Below are 13,392 nucleotides of genomic sequence, written 5' to 3'. Positions count from 1 at the left end.
GGGGGGGGTTGTGTCTCCGGCGATAAAACGGTGATAACCCAGGCGGAGAGGGGACGCTAAAGGGACACAGTAAACGACAGCTCGGCGCCCTCAGGGCCCTTCGCCGCGCCGAGCCCGGGAGCGCTTGGCGCAGGCCGCCCGCCCCCCAGCTGCAAAGATGGAGCCTTCTCCTGAGGGGAGGGGAGCCCCTGGGACTCCCCCCCTTTCCTCTTTCCAGGGCAAGGCTGAAGAGCGGGTGAGGCAGCGTGATAACGCTAAAGAAAGGAGTGCGAGAGAATGGTCTTCTTCTGAGAGGCCCAAATTTCTCTTAAGTAGCAGATCTGGTCAGGCTGAAAGCACACAGACGTGTTTGCAGTATTGCAGGTGCTGATCACAGAATCGCCTACATTGGAAGGGACCTTTAAGATCCTCAAGTCCAACCGTCAGCGTAACACTGCCAAGTCCATCACAAAACCACATCCCTCAGCACCACATCTACCCATCTGTTAAATACCCCCAGGGATGGCGACTCCACCACTTCCCTGGGCAGCCTGTGCCAGTGCTTGACAACGCTTTTGGGGAAGAATTTTTTCCTAATACCCAATCTAAACCTCCCCTGGCCGTTTCCCCTTGTCCTATCGCCCAATACTTGGGAGAAGAGACCGCCCCCCTCGCTACACCCTCCTTTCAGGAGAGAGGTAGAGAGCGAGAAGGTCTCCCCTCAGCCTCCTTTTCTCCAGGCTGAACACCCCCAGGGCCCTCAGCCGCTCCTCATAAGTTCTCCAGACCCCTCACCAGCTCTGTTGCCCTTCTCTGGACGTCCTCCAGCACCTCAAGGTCTTTGTTGTAGCGAGGGGCCCAAAACTGAACACAATATGTCTAGTTTAGCACAGTCGTTCACAAATACCAGAGTTAGTTGAACACATGGGAATTACTTTTTTTTATGTCTGCTCAAATAGATGTGCGTCAGTGTTAACTGCCTAATGTAGAAACCTTTAAAGGAACTGCCTGGTGGAGATGCATGTTTCCAAGGGCCAGGGAAAGAAAGGTTGAGGTTTGTCTTCCTTCTCAGAGCATGAGTGTCCCAAGACTAATTTTTGGGAATGGGAAATGAAAGTTCATGCTAAAAATATCACGTTTAAGGCTGGGAAACGGAAGGAGAAAAAGTGTCCCGGCAAAGATCCCAGTGTGAAGCAGTTTTAAAGAGTGGGAACCACGCTGCAGGTGCTCTCCCTGCCTAGATACCCTGAAAGCTGTTTTTAAAAGATGCTGTGTTTGGCTAAGAGGTGGCATCTCCTTTAATGCTTTTCTCTGCGTTGAGAATAAATAAGCAGTGGCTATTTGCATGCTGGAAAACCTCGCGATCCTGGCTGTTGACTCCACAGAAGCGGCACAGTGCTTCTCCTTTCTGCGGAAGAGAAGTGGACAGAGGCACAGAGGGAGGCGGCACTTGAGGCAACCATGGTTTGGCCAGCACAGCTGCCAGTGTGGCAAGTGCTGAGGGATTCGGCTGGAGCTGAAGCCCCGCACTGTCCCCTGGCCAGCAGGCAGGCGTGCGCAGTGCCCTTCTACTTGGGGAAGGCATGCTTGATGCCTACAGCAGCAGCTGGAGATGCTCTTCCAGACACATGAGGACTATGTGACAGCAGGTTTTGGGGTGGTTCACTTCTTCGTGTTCCAAGTAACTAATGGATTAGCCCATTCTGCTACGCAGGATGCCTGAAGCGGGAATGTGCAGGCACAGGGAGAAGAGAAATCAGTGCCACTGTGCCTTGGCCAAGCTCTGTAGGGCCGAACCATCCACGGCTGTAAAGCACAAAGCAGTTCGAAGGTCCTGTAAGTTCCCACTCTGTGCATCGTCCCCTCAAGGCTCCATGCTTATCAGAGAAGAGGAGGGCTACCAGCAGAGCCCAACAGAAGTAAAGGAAAAGGAAATACAAGCCATGTTGTCAAGAAGAGGTAATAAATACATCTATTCATGGAGAACAATGCAGCAGTGCAATGTTTTATTGAAAAAAAAAATAATAATCATCTCACTTGATACCTCAGAAGACTGCATCGCAACGTTGGTGGGCCACACCGTGGGAGAACTACATCGGGGAGGCCAGTGCAGCGCCGGGTGCCCCCTGCTGCGCCCTCCCCTCGCGCCCCTGGGGTCTCCCAGCTGCTAACGACTTCTCAGGAGGAGAGGAGAGTTTGCCCAGGTAGGCTTAATGCCCTGCTTCCTACCACCGCATGGCTGGCTCAGTCTGGCTTGCGTCTCCTAGTCACCTCCGAGCTCCCTGGGGACAGCGGTTTCCTCAAACACAGGACTTGCTGTTAAAGTGCTTTATTTTCCTTTTTTTTTTTTTTCTTTAAAAAAAAACCACTCCACCCCACATTTTTGCCCTTTTGAAGAGTCCAACGTACGATTATAGTGCAAGAGGGCTTGGTACAAGTGAGCATTACCAGCATGCCGTGGGGGGACAGTCCTCCCCTACAAACACATCATCGTAGGATTAAAAGAACATCGTATCTCCAGAGAGAAGCGGTAGTGGGTCACCGTGAAATAACTTTCAAACCAACCCACTTAAAAACAAGGAAAGTTTCTAAACAATCAAATACATTCACTTTAAACAAAAAAAAAAAGAACAAAACAAAACAAAAAAAAACAAAACAAAAAAACCCATTTAAGAACAAAAACTGTTGAGATGGCCCCTTTTCCCCCCCGCCCTCCCTCACCCTGCAAACACTTACATATGCTGCAACTACAAGCTGCTCCTTGACCGGAGGCAGCGAGGAATGACCAAACACGGCAGGAGATGCAGAAGGAATCGAGTTCTGGTGACAGGCACTTAGTGGGGCTTAGGAGGGCAGCAACAGAAGTGTCTCAGGGCCCGGCTCCATCTGCAGCGGGCAGGACCGCTCCCCAGGGAGCGCCTGTGCCCCTTTCCCCCCCCTCCCAAGATGCCAAACCACGGTTTCCTACAGCAGAGAGGGGAACGCCTGTACCAGAGACAACGGGCTTCTGGGGGCCACTGGCAGCGGAGGAGTTTGGAAAGAGACGGGTGGAACGCGGCCACAGTCCCCATCCTTCCTCTGGCAGGAGGGGACGAGAGGGCGAAGCGCCCTGGCACGTGCCTGCGGGAGGTGAGCGGTCCCTTTCCTGCCCCAGCCCACGGCACGGCTCAAGGAAAGCGCTTTGCAGAACAAGAAGGGGGGTGCACACGTCTTCTGGAGGGCGTGCAAGCAAAGAGCTCCGCGCCTCCGAGCCACGCTCATCAGGATAAGGCATGGAGAGAACGCAGCGGAGAATGGCGAAGAGATGCCCTACGGGGATCCCGGCAAGGAAGCGAGGCTTTTTCGCCCTGGCACCACACCAGCATCTGCCTGCTTTAGGGATGCACAAAGAACAAGCCCAGAAGCTGCCAGCCCAGGATGATCTCCTGATTCTGCCCAGCCAGGGGAACCAAACCTCTCACGAGTGCTGCTCCATGACCTCCAAGCTATGCAGATCGTCATTAAAAAAATAAAAGATAATGAGATCTAGTCTCTCCCTTTCCTCCCTTCATGCTGTCTGGGGCATGTGGGGTGAGCCAGGCCCGAGTTTATGACAAGCAAAGTCCCTCAAGTGAGCAGTCCCAGCCTGGTCGGGTGTCACATGTGGAAAGACAGAAGTCCAAGGAACCTATTCACGCCTCCCCAAAAGCTGCTCAAGTTCTCCCAGAGCCCTGCCACATCTGCGGTAACCCCTGGGCAGCCACAGCCTCCTTCAAGTCTGGAAACGCTGCAGCAGGATACAAGTTTGGTTTCTTTTGTTGTTTTTTCTTTTTTTTTTTTTTTTGTTTTACATGTGTGCAAAGCGCCCCAAGCCCTTTGCTAGTTATTGGTTTGGCTCAAAAGCCGTGGGTGGGAACCGTGGCTTCTCCTGCAGGGTGCGATGGTGTCCCAATGTGCCCCAGACCCACGCTCACAGAGAGGACGTGAAGGCTATTCCAGTCAAACCTATCTGACCATCTAGAGATGAAATCAGTGTTAAGGCAGTGAAGTATCCTCTCCCCTGCCGGGGAAGCTTTGCTCCTGCTAACGCTTTCTTGCAGAAGGTTCACAACCACCCTACAGACGGGATTTGAGAAGGCTGCCCGGCTGCCCACACCGAGAAATGCCTACGCTTCGGGAAACGGCTGCCTCCCAGTCACCTTAATCCAGATCTACCTCTTAAGCCAGTGCAAACTCCTCCAGCTCAGCAAAGCTGACGCCGCTCCCTCCTGCCAACGCTGGGCTACAGCCTTGCGTCTCCCGGCCGGTTGGGTCAGGCACGGTGTAGGAAACCATGGTAGGGACATTCACCAGCAGCTAGAAAGGGTGATTGAAAATTCAAGTATGCTTTCCTCAGCACGTGGCCCAAGGCAGGCGTCGGGAACCCCAGACTGGCACGAGGGTTGTGGGGATGTCATCGACATCCCCACTGGAGGGCATTCTTTGCACCCCACCGTCTTCCCAGCTGAATGTCTGTCTGCGCTGGCACCGCACGGCCACGCAGAGATCCACAGATACAATGTGCATCTGTAAATGCTAAAAATAATAAAAAGTGCAACGACGTCAGCTTCTTTAAAACAATCCACATTGCTCTGTTACCGTCAGAGGAGGGAGGTGTCAAGGGAGCCGGAAAAAAAACCTAACTGGAACAGTAGATTGCAAATTTCTCACAGCTTGCACATTACAGTGTAACTGTTCCCAAGGAGCCGAAAAGGGAACCTGTCTCTTACTGCTGCAGCAGTCAGGCCCTTCTCCAGGCAACTCTCCTGCCCGCACCGAATCCTCCTGCCCTCTCAACAGCCAATCGAGCCTACGGTATTTCTTCGCTTAATTAAGGAGGGAGGAGGACGGAAGAGCAGAGAGCGCAGGGGAGGTGGGGGGGAGGAAAGTGAGCAGGAACTAAGCACAGTCCTCAGGTTTGTGTGAACGATGCCTTCGCCGTAAACAACGGGAAGGAGGGTCAGCCAGCCAGCCCCCCTCCCAGGGCGACCAAGACCTGAGCCAGCCACAGTCCTGGTCCCAAAAGGAGCTTCAGGCTTGGAGTGAACGAGGGAGACCATTCAGCAGATCCACCCCAGAGTGGTTTGTTTTGGAACATTTTCTTCTCTTTTTGGTTTAAAATGTCACTTTTTTTGTTTTTTCTCTCTTCCTCCTATGCCTCCTCCTCCCCCCTAAAGAGAAGCCCCTTCCAGTGAGACAGGGCAGGAGCTGCAGGCGTGGTGGTTCCTGCAAGGCCCAGGAGGCACCGGTCACTTGTGACGCTGAGCCGTCTTCTTCCGTTTCCTCTTAAAGAAGCAGCAGCACCTGGGGCACAAAGAACAAGGCAAGTTAGCCCCACGCTCGGCACCCCAGCAAGGTCCCCCACCACCCTGGGCTTCCCTCTGCTCAGCCGCATGCAACAGCACCTCCACGCACCTGGCCCAAGGCCCAGACAGACCTGCCGTCCCGTGGGACAGTCGGCAAGGTCGGCAGATGCTGGTGGATGGCCGACACCACCAGCCCAGACTGGTAGACCAGCAAAGGCAAGTTAGCTGGGGGAGGGTTCCACCACCCAAAGGCTGTGGGAGACAGTGGGGTGCAGCCCCGGAGCGCCAGGATCCAGGCTGTCTCCCTCCTGAGGCTCGACTGGGGCAGGAACACAAGGAGCCATCTGGGAAAGCAGTACAACAAGGATCCAGATGCTCCGCTCCCTCTGTCCGAACCCTGGAGGGAGCGGACTGGGACAGTGAGCCCTGGCTGCTCTTCCCAGCTACAAGACACACGGTTTTCACCACCGTTCACTAAAAAGACAAGTTCCAAAGAGATCTCGGCTCAGGGACCAGGTTTCTTTACTGAACCTTTCACAATAACCAGAGCTTCCACCTTGGACAAATCATTCAGTGCCGGTATGCGGAACCCCTGCTTCTTCCCCCATCCGATGCAAGGGAGGTGCACAGCGCCCAGGGGTTAGGGGAAGCAAGAAGGATGGATAGTGGAGGCTGAGGTGGGGAGAAAAACGCCCATCGCAGCTGAACCGTGAAGAGTGGTGGTTTCACTTGTGGGATACACTGAAAGCAATCGCTCAAGTTCTCTAGTCCTGCTGGCTTCCTACAGAATTACTTGGCGTTTAAGGCGTATCTACCTTTCCAGCCCACTCTCTGGAATCCTGTGCACAGCAGAAAGATGTTTGTTCTGTGTGAGTTCTGCTCCTGAGCTACGTGTCTTTCTCCTTCTGCCGTTACAGCCACCTCTGGAGAAGGCTGGGTCATGCTGAAAGACTATTTTTTCAGGCTGGTGGAAGGGATGCCTGGCTAAGCAGCAAGAGTGGATGTGAGTATGCAAAGACCATTTTCTCCTACAAGCATCTTTTACCAACAGCCAGACAAAAAGCGTTGAAAAACACTGTAACAACTTCTCTAAATGATTTTCCATTGTGTCCTTCATGGCTCTGAAATGTTGGCATCAGAGCTGGACGAACAGATTTGTTCTCACTCGTGCCCCAGAAGGTGCTTGCCCCTGCATGCACGAGCCATACTATGGGGTGCAAAAGCAATGGGTGACCACCGCCACCCCCTGGTGAGCCAAGCCTGCCACCGCAGATTGTCTGCTGGGGGGACCGAGACCCCCTACAACATGGAGAACTCAAACAGCCACAGCAAGAGGAGGGCCACCTCCTACCACACATTCCTCTGGCCTGCACGGACTAATGGCCAGGAGAAGTTCAAAGTCCACGATATGTCTTTAGGTTCCTAAACAGGCCCAGTTTGGAGGTGAGCCGAGAGAAAACACAAAGCACTTGTCCTTGCAGGAACACAGGCTTGGAGCGACCTGTGACCACTCCATCACTACCCACCTAGCCTGACATTTGCAGCCTGCAGTCTGAAGCACCACCTAACCCAGGCTCCTCCGCATGCCTGGCGCTCCCACTGCTCACCCCCCAGGACTGGTGTTGCGTTTTATTGTCCCGGGCCACCTGCCACCCTCTCCTGCTGTACCCTGTCGCAGTATTTCTCTCCCACAGCAGCCACCTTCCTTCATGACTTGGGCAATGGTGAGTAAGGTGGGGAACGTTATGGGGAGAGAGGATGGAAAATGCACGAGTTATGATTTCGCATGCAGTGGGTAAGGGAAGAAGAGGGCTGAGCAGCACTCATTTCCTTGGGCACCGAACGAAGGGAGCTGACTGACTTCTGGCTGTTTTTCCTTATGACTGTCTTTTTAGGCTGTTACTCAAGAGGTCCAGGGAAGGGTTCAGGAAAGGAAGTCCTGGCAGTTCAGACAGGCAGAGGCAAAACACCAAAATAAAAGAATAAGGCAGGCTGACAATTACAGAACGTGATCTCTCTGCATGCAGACAATGCCCAAGAGAACAGCCCCAGACTACGACATACAGAGAAGCCAGAGATGCCAGAGGTATCGGAGGCAATGCCTATGGAGAGCAGGGCAGAGGCAGTCAGTCTCCCATCCAACAAGGACATTCCTCGCCGCACACGGGCTTTGTCACCTCACTCCATAGTGAGTCCCACCCATCAGCGCTCCCTGGGACCTACCAACTCCTCATCCGAGTCTCCACTTGGTCCTCTGCTTACTGGGATTCCCCAAAGGGCGAGGGAGGGAGGGCATACCTGCATGGGACACCTTGAGACCGGGACACTACAGCTGAGACTTCAAAACCCTGATAAAACCCTACAAATGCCTGAGCTGGGCTTGGACCAATGCTAATCCCAACCCCTCCACCCCTTCTTTCCTGGAGAAGCCAGTTCACCTGCACCTTCGGCTGGCAGCTGCGGGGTTTTTGGAAAGGAGCCATCTCCCACCCACCCTCTCCCAAGCACGGGGTCTAGCTGGGGCTCTGTCACTAATGAGGACTCCATGGCCACGTTTTTCCGTCCTCTCTAACGATACAGGCCCTGGCCTGTGCTTCTTCAGAGGAAACTCTCCGAGGAAGCGACTGGCCCCGTCCCCTCGATACCCAGCGCAGAGCTTTCCCTTTGTAACCGTCTGTGTGAGGAATTCCTGCAAGACGCTCGGCAAGCCTGGTCCCGACTCTGCCCAACTCCATTAGACATCATCTGCCCATGGACGTAACACTTTGGGGGAGATGGTAAGCCAAATAGAAAAGGATTAAAATCCATCTTTTGCATCCACCAGTTCAGAGATCAGCCAAATTGCTTGGCCTAATGCGGCCGCTCAGACAGAGCCCACACCCTCCCCAATATTGCATGTGGTCCTCAGCATGGTCCTAAAATCAAAACAGCTCTGGGTTGGCTTTGACTTTGTGCCTTTTTAGGGTTTGGTCGGTTTGATTTTGCCAACCCCAGTCTAGTCTGGTCCGCTCCCCCTTGCATGTGGACTGGAGAGAGGGACTCACCACAAGTTGAGCATTTTCAGGCAGCTACAGAGAGTGTAGAGAAAAAACACAGAAAGGAAGAAAGAGCAATTAGTTCACAGAGGTGGGATGAAAGCATGTCACTGCAGCCATGCAAACATGCAGTGCAGACTGGCAGACACACACCATGCCTGCCCGCCGCCCGCCCCCAGCCCTCATACCACCTCTGCCCTTGCCATGGCGCCGCTGAGAACTGCCACGTTTTCCAGGGGCTTGAGGCCTTTGACAAACACCCTCTGTTTTTCATGAAGGCCCCACGAGGTTCTTATCTGGGGCTGGGGCCACCAGGAGAGTAATCTGGTCCCCTGCAGCTCCAGCGGCAGAAGGGCCAGATCGTGGATCTACACCTGGGACCTGCCCTTCAGTGAAACCCACAGCCGGGATCAGGAGCTCATTATCTCCAGCGTACCCCAAAGCAGAAGCATTTGCACAGCTCCTCTGCCTGCCGGGAGTGCCAGGGAAAGTCCTTCCTGCTATTGCATCTCGTCTCGAAACACAGAGCCCCAACTCCAGCTCCTTCTAGCTCCTTCTGGCCCACTTTACTGCAGAGCAGAACCTAAAAGTCCTTTGCGCTCCACATATATCTGAGGGGATTTATGATCACAGATGCAAGGGAAGATGAAACCAGCCCTCCCTGTGGCGAGAGGAACGAAGCGGACTACACTTGGGAATGACAAGATACCCCAAACCTGTCAGTGCAAAGCAGCCTGTGCTCTGCTTCCCAGCACCTCCAAAACCCTTTTGGGGCCACACAAACAAGGGCTGGAGGGAGACAGAAGAGTTCCACGCATCACCAGACATGGCTTGGGCAGCACGGCCCTTGCACGCTCCTTTTCACCTGTCCTGACATCTCCCCAGTACACAGGTGTGTGGTCTGGACCCTGGGCTCGCTGAACAAGGTGCTGCAGACACAGGCTGAAGGTGGTCCCATCTTAAAAGCTGGCTCTTCCTTGCACTGGGTCGTTGTATCGAGGACTGTTAAGGGTGGCATCTCCCCCATCCTTCCTAGGAGCAACCCCGAGCCACGTGCCTGCCAGGGACCCACTTCAGTTTGACCAAGACAGAGCCTGTGACACCAAACTGGTGGTCTCTGCAGTGCACACTACCTGTATCTAAGAGGAGTATTGCCCAATCCGCAAATTGCACCTCAAGATCTCCCCCACCTTGCTGTACTTGATGAGGAGCCGGCACCAAAACCAAGGCTCGCTCCTTTGGCCGGCAGCAGAAAGTGTATCTCTTGCTTGGGCACAGTGCTGCCAGGATCACGCCCAGGCCAGCTACCAGTGAGCAAGACCACGCACAAGCGCTTCGTAAGGGACAGAGGAATAGACAGCAGAAGACCTTCAGGACAACCAGCACTGGCTTCAGACTGGCCTTTTCCATCAACACACCCTTTCTCATGCCTGCCAGTTTTCCTTTTCACCCTCCCACAAGCCACTCCTAAGAGAGGTTCCCACAGAGGCCGAGACAAACAACGTGGGACAAGCGACACCAGCGTCATCCAGTCAAATTATAACCAGGCGGTTGGGCAACGTCACAGCACCGACCAGTTCAAAGGCAGCCCCAGGGCCTATTTACCCCTCGCACGGGGAGTGTCAGGATTGGACTGTGACCTGCCAGGGTCCTGCTCTAGTTCAGAGGCAGTGAGAAGGTCCCGTGTTGAGGATCATGCAAAAGGTGACATGATGGTGCCAGATGCAGCACGTGTGCAAAGGAGGCCAAAATAGTCAAAGCAGCAACTTTGTACATCAGTTCTCACTCTTGACCACCGACTACAGAGGAGAGGTCAGCTCAGAGGGAGCACGCTCTTCCCCGACAGCGGCAGGGCTGCTTCTGGTTTCTCTCACTCAGCTTCTCTTGGGCTGGACCAAGAGAATTCACAGAGAGAACTACCCGTCCCTGCAAGGACTGTTCCCGATACCTGGCATCCACTTCTTGCAGCCAGAAATAAAGTGTTAAGTGTCAGACCAACAACCTCTTCACTGAGCTGTGCTCAAGCTACTCCTACACTCTCAGCATGAGAGTACAGTGCGTTCTCCTTTCGGAACAGGGGACGCTCACCGGGATTCCTGAAATCAATTCGCATTATTCTGGTGTTTCTGCTACTGTCTATCTTGCAGTACATGCTCTGAGTAACAGTTACGTTCTCCAGCCACGACAAGTGTAAAAAAGAAGCAGCAGCAGCAGCAGCAGCACTGAAGGCACCATGCACAAAAGCAGCAATATGCAAGGAAAAGGGCATGGGACACGAGCATCGAGTACTTCACCACAGGTAAACATCCCCACTCGTTTCCCAGGAGGAGGATTAATGACCACACCAGTGGAAAGCCTGTTTGTAAAGCAAACGTACTTAGCTTCCTCCACCACCTCCACCTCTGCCTGCGCTGTTATTGGCGCGTTGGAGTGTGCCCCCGTCGGGTCGTCCACGTTCAGCTCCCCATTGGTCGAGCTAACCACCTGAAATACAAACGAATGCCCCATTAATGAAGCCCCCTTGCACATGACACGTCTCCACCCACCTGGACAAGGGATGCTGTGAGAATGGGAAATCTGTGGAGTATCTTCCATTTGCTCCTGTCTCTTTGCACCCTCTTAGCAGGCTGTCAGATTCCTTGAATGCCTTTGAATCATGTGCCGGGTTTGAAGAAACCAGGTGGTTCATCCCAAGGAGAACAGCAGGCAGGGGACTGTGTCTGCGTTCACAAATCCACACTCCTCTTTAGGAGGCTATACCACTTTGGGAGGCGTAGCCACTAGTGTGAAGACTAACTGACAGCCCTAAATACACACATGAACTGTATTATATTGATTGTTTTCCCCTGACATTTTTACAACCGAGTGACTCGGTCCTGTTGCCTGCCAGTACCATGGGAAGAAGTCACTCCAGAGCCACCAGAGCCTCCTTATGCAGCCAGTTTCTGGAATTATGTCCTCACCCAAAAGCTATTGATACAGCCTCTCATCTCTTTTTGCTTCACAGCTGACTTTATGGCTTACTTCAGCATCTCCCTTATAAACATGACCATCCAGATCCCCAGCTGCCAGCAGCTCTGCATTTGCCAGGACAGCACATAATTTTCTGGATGATTCATCATTGCTCTATTGCCACAACAACCGCCAAAGAAACCTGTATGGGATCGAAGTTTGGCTGTCCCTTCTGCACTCCATCTGGAAGGTACGACAGGCTCCTGTGTGTTGTTGTGAACACCTGGAGCTGCTCCTGGCTCCAGAGCTGTAATGATGCATGGTTCCCCTCCTGCTCCACCTCTTTGCCTTTTCATAAGGTAAAAGGAGATATCTCCCACGGTCAAGGTGCTACCCTGTATTCCTGGTGGCTCTGGATGACCTAATCACCACAGGTGAAGGGAAGGAAGCCATTGAAGCAGATGTCCCCTCACTATTAAATCCATGTTCATTTCAAATACTTAAGTTCTATTAGCAACTGCTGGTTTTGCAGATCAAGTCCCGTGGCCAATCTCTGCCAAGACAGGTCAGGACTCAGCTCGTGTGGTTTTCAGAGCTCTCCTCGAGTGACAACTCCTTGGGTTCTCTTCACACCTGCCTTCCCAGCCTCATCACACTGCGGGCCTACCCAGGTTCTCCAGACCCTCACATTTCCCACACAACTTTGCAAAATGCTAGCACTTAATCGTGCTATTCCCAGCGATCTTCCCACACCTCCTCCAGCTACTTGTTAAATTTCAGTTTACAAAAGCCTGTGATTTTCCTCCTCTTTTTTTTTTTTTTTTTCTTTTTTTTTACGTGCCCCCACTTCATTTTGATGTGGCAAATTCAACCGTTGCCTTAAAGGAAACGGCCATTCGAACCTCCCAAGGGTTCAGCATGAGCCGGGGCATCTGGTGAGAAAGAACTGAAGCATCTGCAGCCCAGCAGCCAGGCACAGCAGAAGATTTCCTGTTCTTGGCTGCAGGTAAGCAAAATTTTAATGCTTATGGTGGCACATACGGGCTTGTAAACTGCTCAGGTGGGCAACCCGCCCAGTCGAATTCAGACTAGGACTGCCTTATTGCTGTAGCTACTCTGGCGCTGTTCATGGGGAGACGCAGCTCATGACGGCTTTCTGCAAGGAAACTTCCCCTTGCACAAAAAAAAATATGAATAAAAGCACCTACTCTGTACTTATGGAGGGCTGAATTCACAGCATGGTTTGGGTTGGAAGCAACCTTTACAGATCATCTAGTCCCCCGCCCCTGCCACGGGCAGGGACATCTTTCACTAGATCAGGGTGGTCAAAGCCCCGTCCAACTTGACCTTGAACGATTCTCCAGTTTACTGTCCGCTCACATCTGAGATCAGAGCTACACATACATTAGTTTCTCCTTATCTTTCAGTTTTTCTGCTACTCAGTAAAATATCTTTAAATGAAAAAAGGAATGTGGCTCATCAAGCCAAAAAATCCTTGAATCCAACCAAGTATCAGCAATAAGTAAAACTTTCATCCTAATCTGCATTTCACCTAGGGGCACCCTGCGCTTCCCGTCTCCTCAGCTCGGCTCTGTCCCGCTCCAGGCACTAATCCCCATTTCACCAGAGCCAATTTTCAAAGCGTTGTGTCTGACACCAGAGCCAGCTCCGCAGGCTGCCAAAGAGTTCACCTCACCAGCAATATTAGGCAGTTCTTGTTTGCTTGAATGACTCTTCCATCTTCCCTCTATCGTGTGCAGCCACCTTACTCTGGCAGGAGAGCAAAAAACTCCCTTGGCGAGCCAGACTGATGACCAGAGGCAGGTACGGTTTCATACACAGAAGCAGTCTCTTCAGGAATTTAAAAATTTAGCTGTAGTGCCATATTTAATGCTGTCTGGCACTGTCGTGCGTCCTCTGCTCAGCCACCTTCCACAGTGCAATCGCCCAGAGATCCGCCTTGCAGCCGCCATGCCCTCGCACTTGTGCTGGTCTACCACTGGCTCCAAAACTAAAATGCAAATGCACTGGGGAGCAAGAGAGCGGGGTCACCACAGACCACATCCGGAGAGATGTGGCTGTAAGGCCCACTCGCACCTGCG

General features: G+C 52.8%; 1 protein-coding gene across 2 annotated transcripts in view; it reads right to left on the bottom strand.

Annotated features, from left to right (window-relative positions):
* Positions 1-4,565: 4,565 nt before the first annotated feature.
* The window catches only part of CSNK1G1 (casein kinase 1, gamma 1), a 90,538-nt gene continuing 81,711 nt past the window's right edge, over positions 4,566-13,392 (bottom strand). The window contains exons 12-13 of one of the 2 annotated variants that reach the window (XM_009895542.1): positions 10,716-10,822; positions 4,566-5,301 (exon numbers count right to left, since the gene is read on the bottom strand). In XM_009895542.1, coding sequence (XP_009893844.1) covers positions 5,247-5,301; positions 10,716-10,822 — 162 coding nt within the window. In that variant the 3' untranslated portion in view covers positions 4,566-5,246. The remainder of the gene's footprint in view (positions 5,302-10,715; positions 10,823-13,392) is intronic. The other variant, XM_009895543.1, reaches the window with a different exon arrangement.

Source organism: Charadrius vociferus, unplaced genomic scaffold, assembly GCF_000708025.1.
Source record: "Charadrius vociferus isolate BGI_N301 unplaced genomic scaffold, ASM70802v2 scaffold132, whole genome shotgun sequence".
Lineage (NCBI taxonomy): Eukaryota > Metazoa > Chordata > Aves > Charadriiformes > Charadriidae > Charadrius > Charadrius vociferus.
This window is presented reverse-complemented; position numbering and strand designations above follow the sequence as displayed.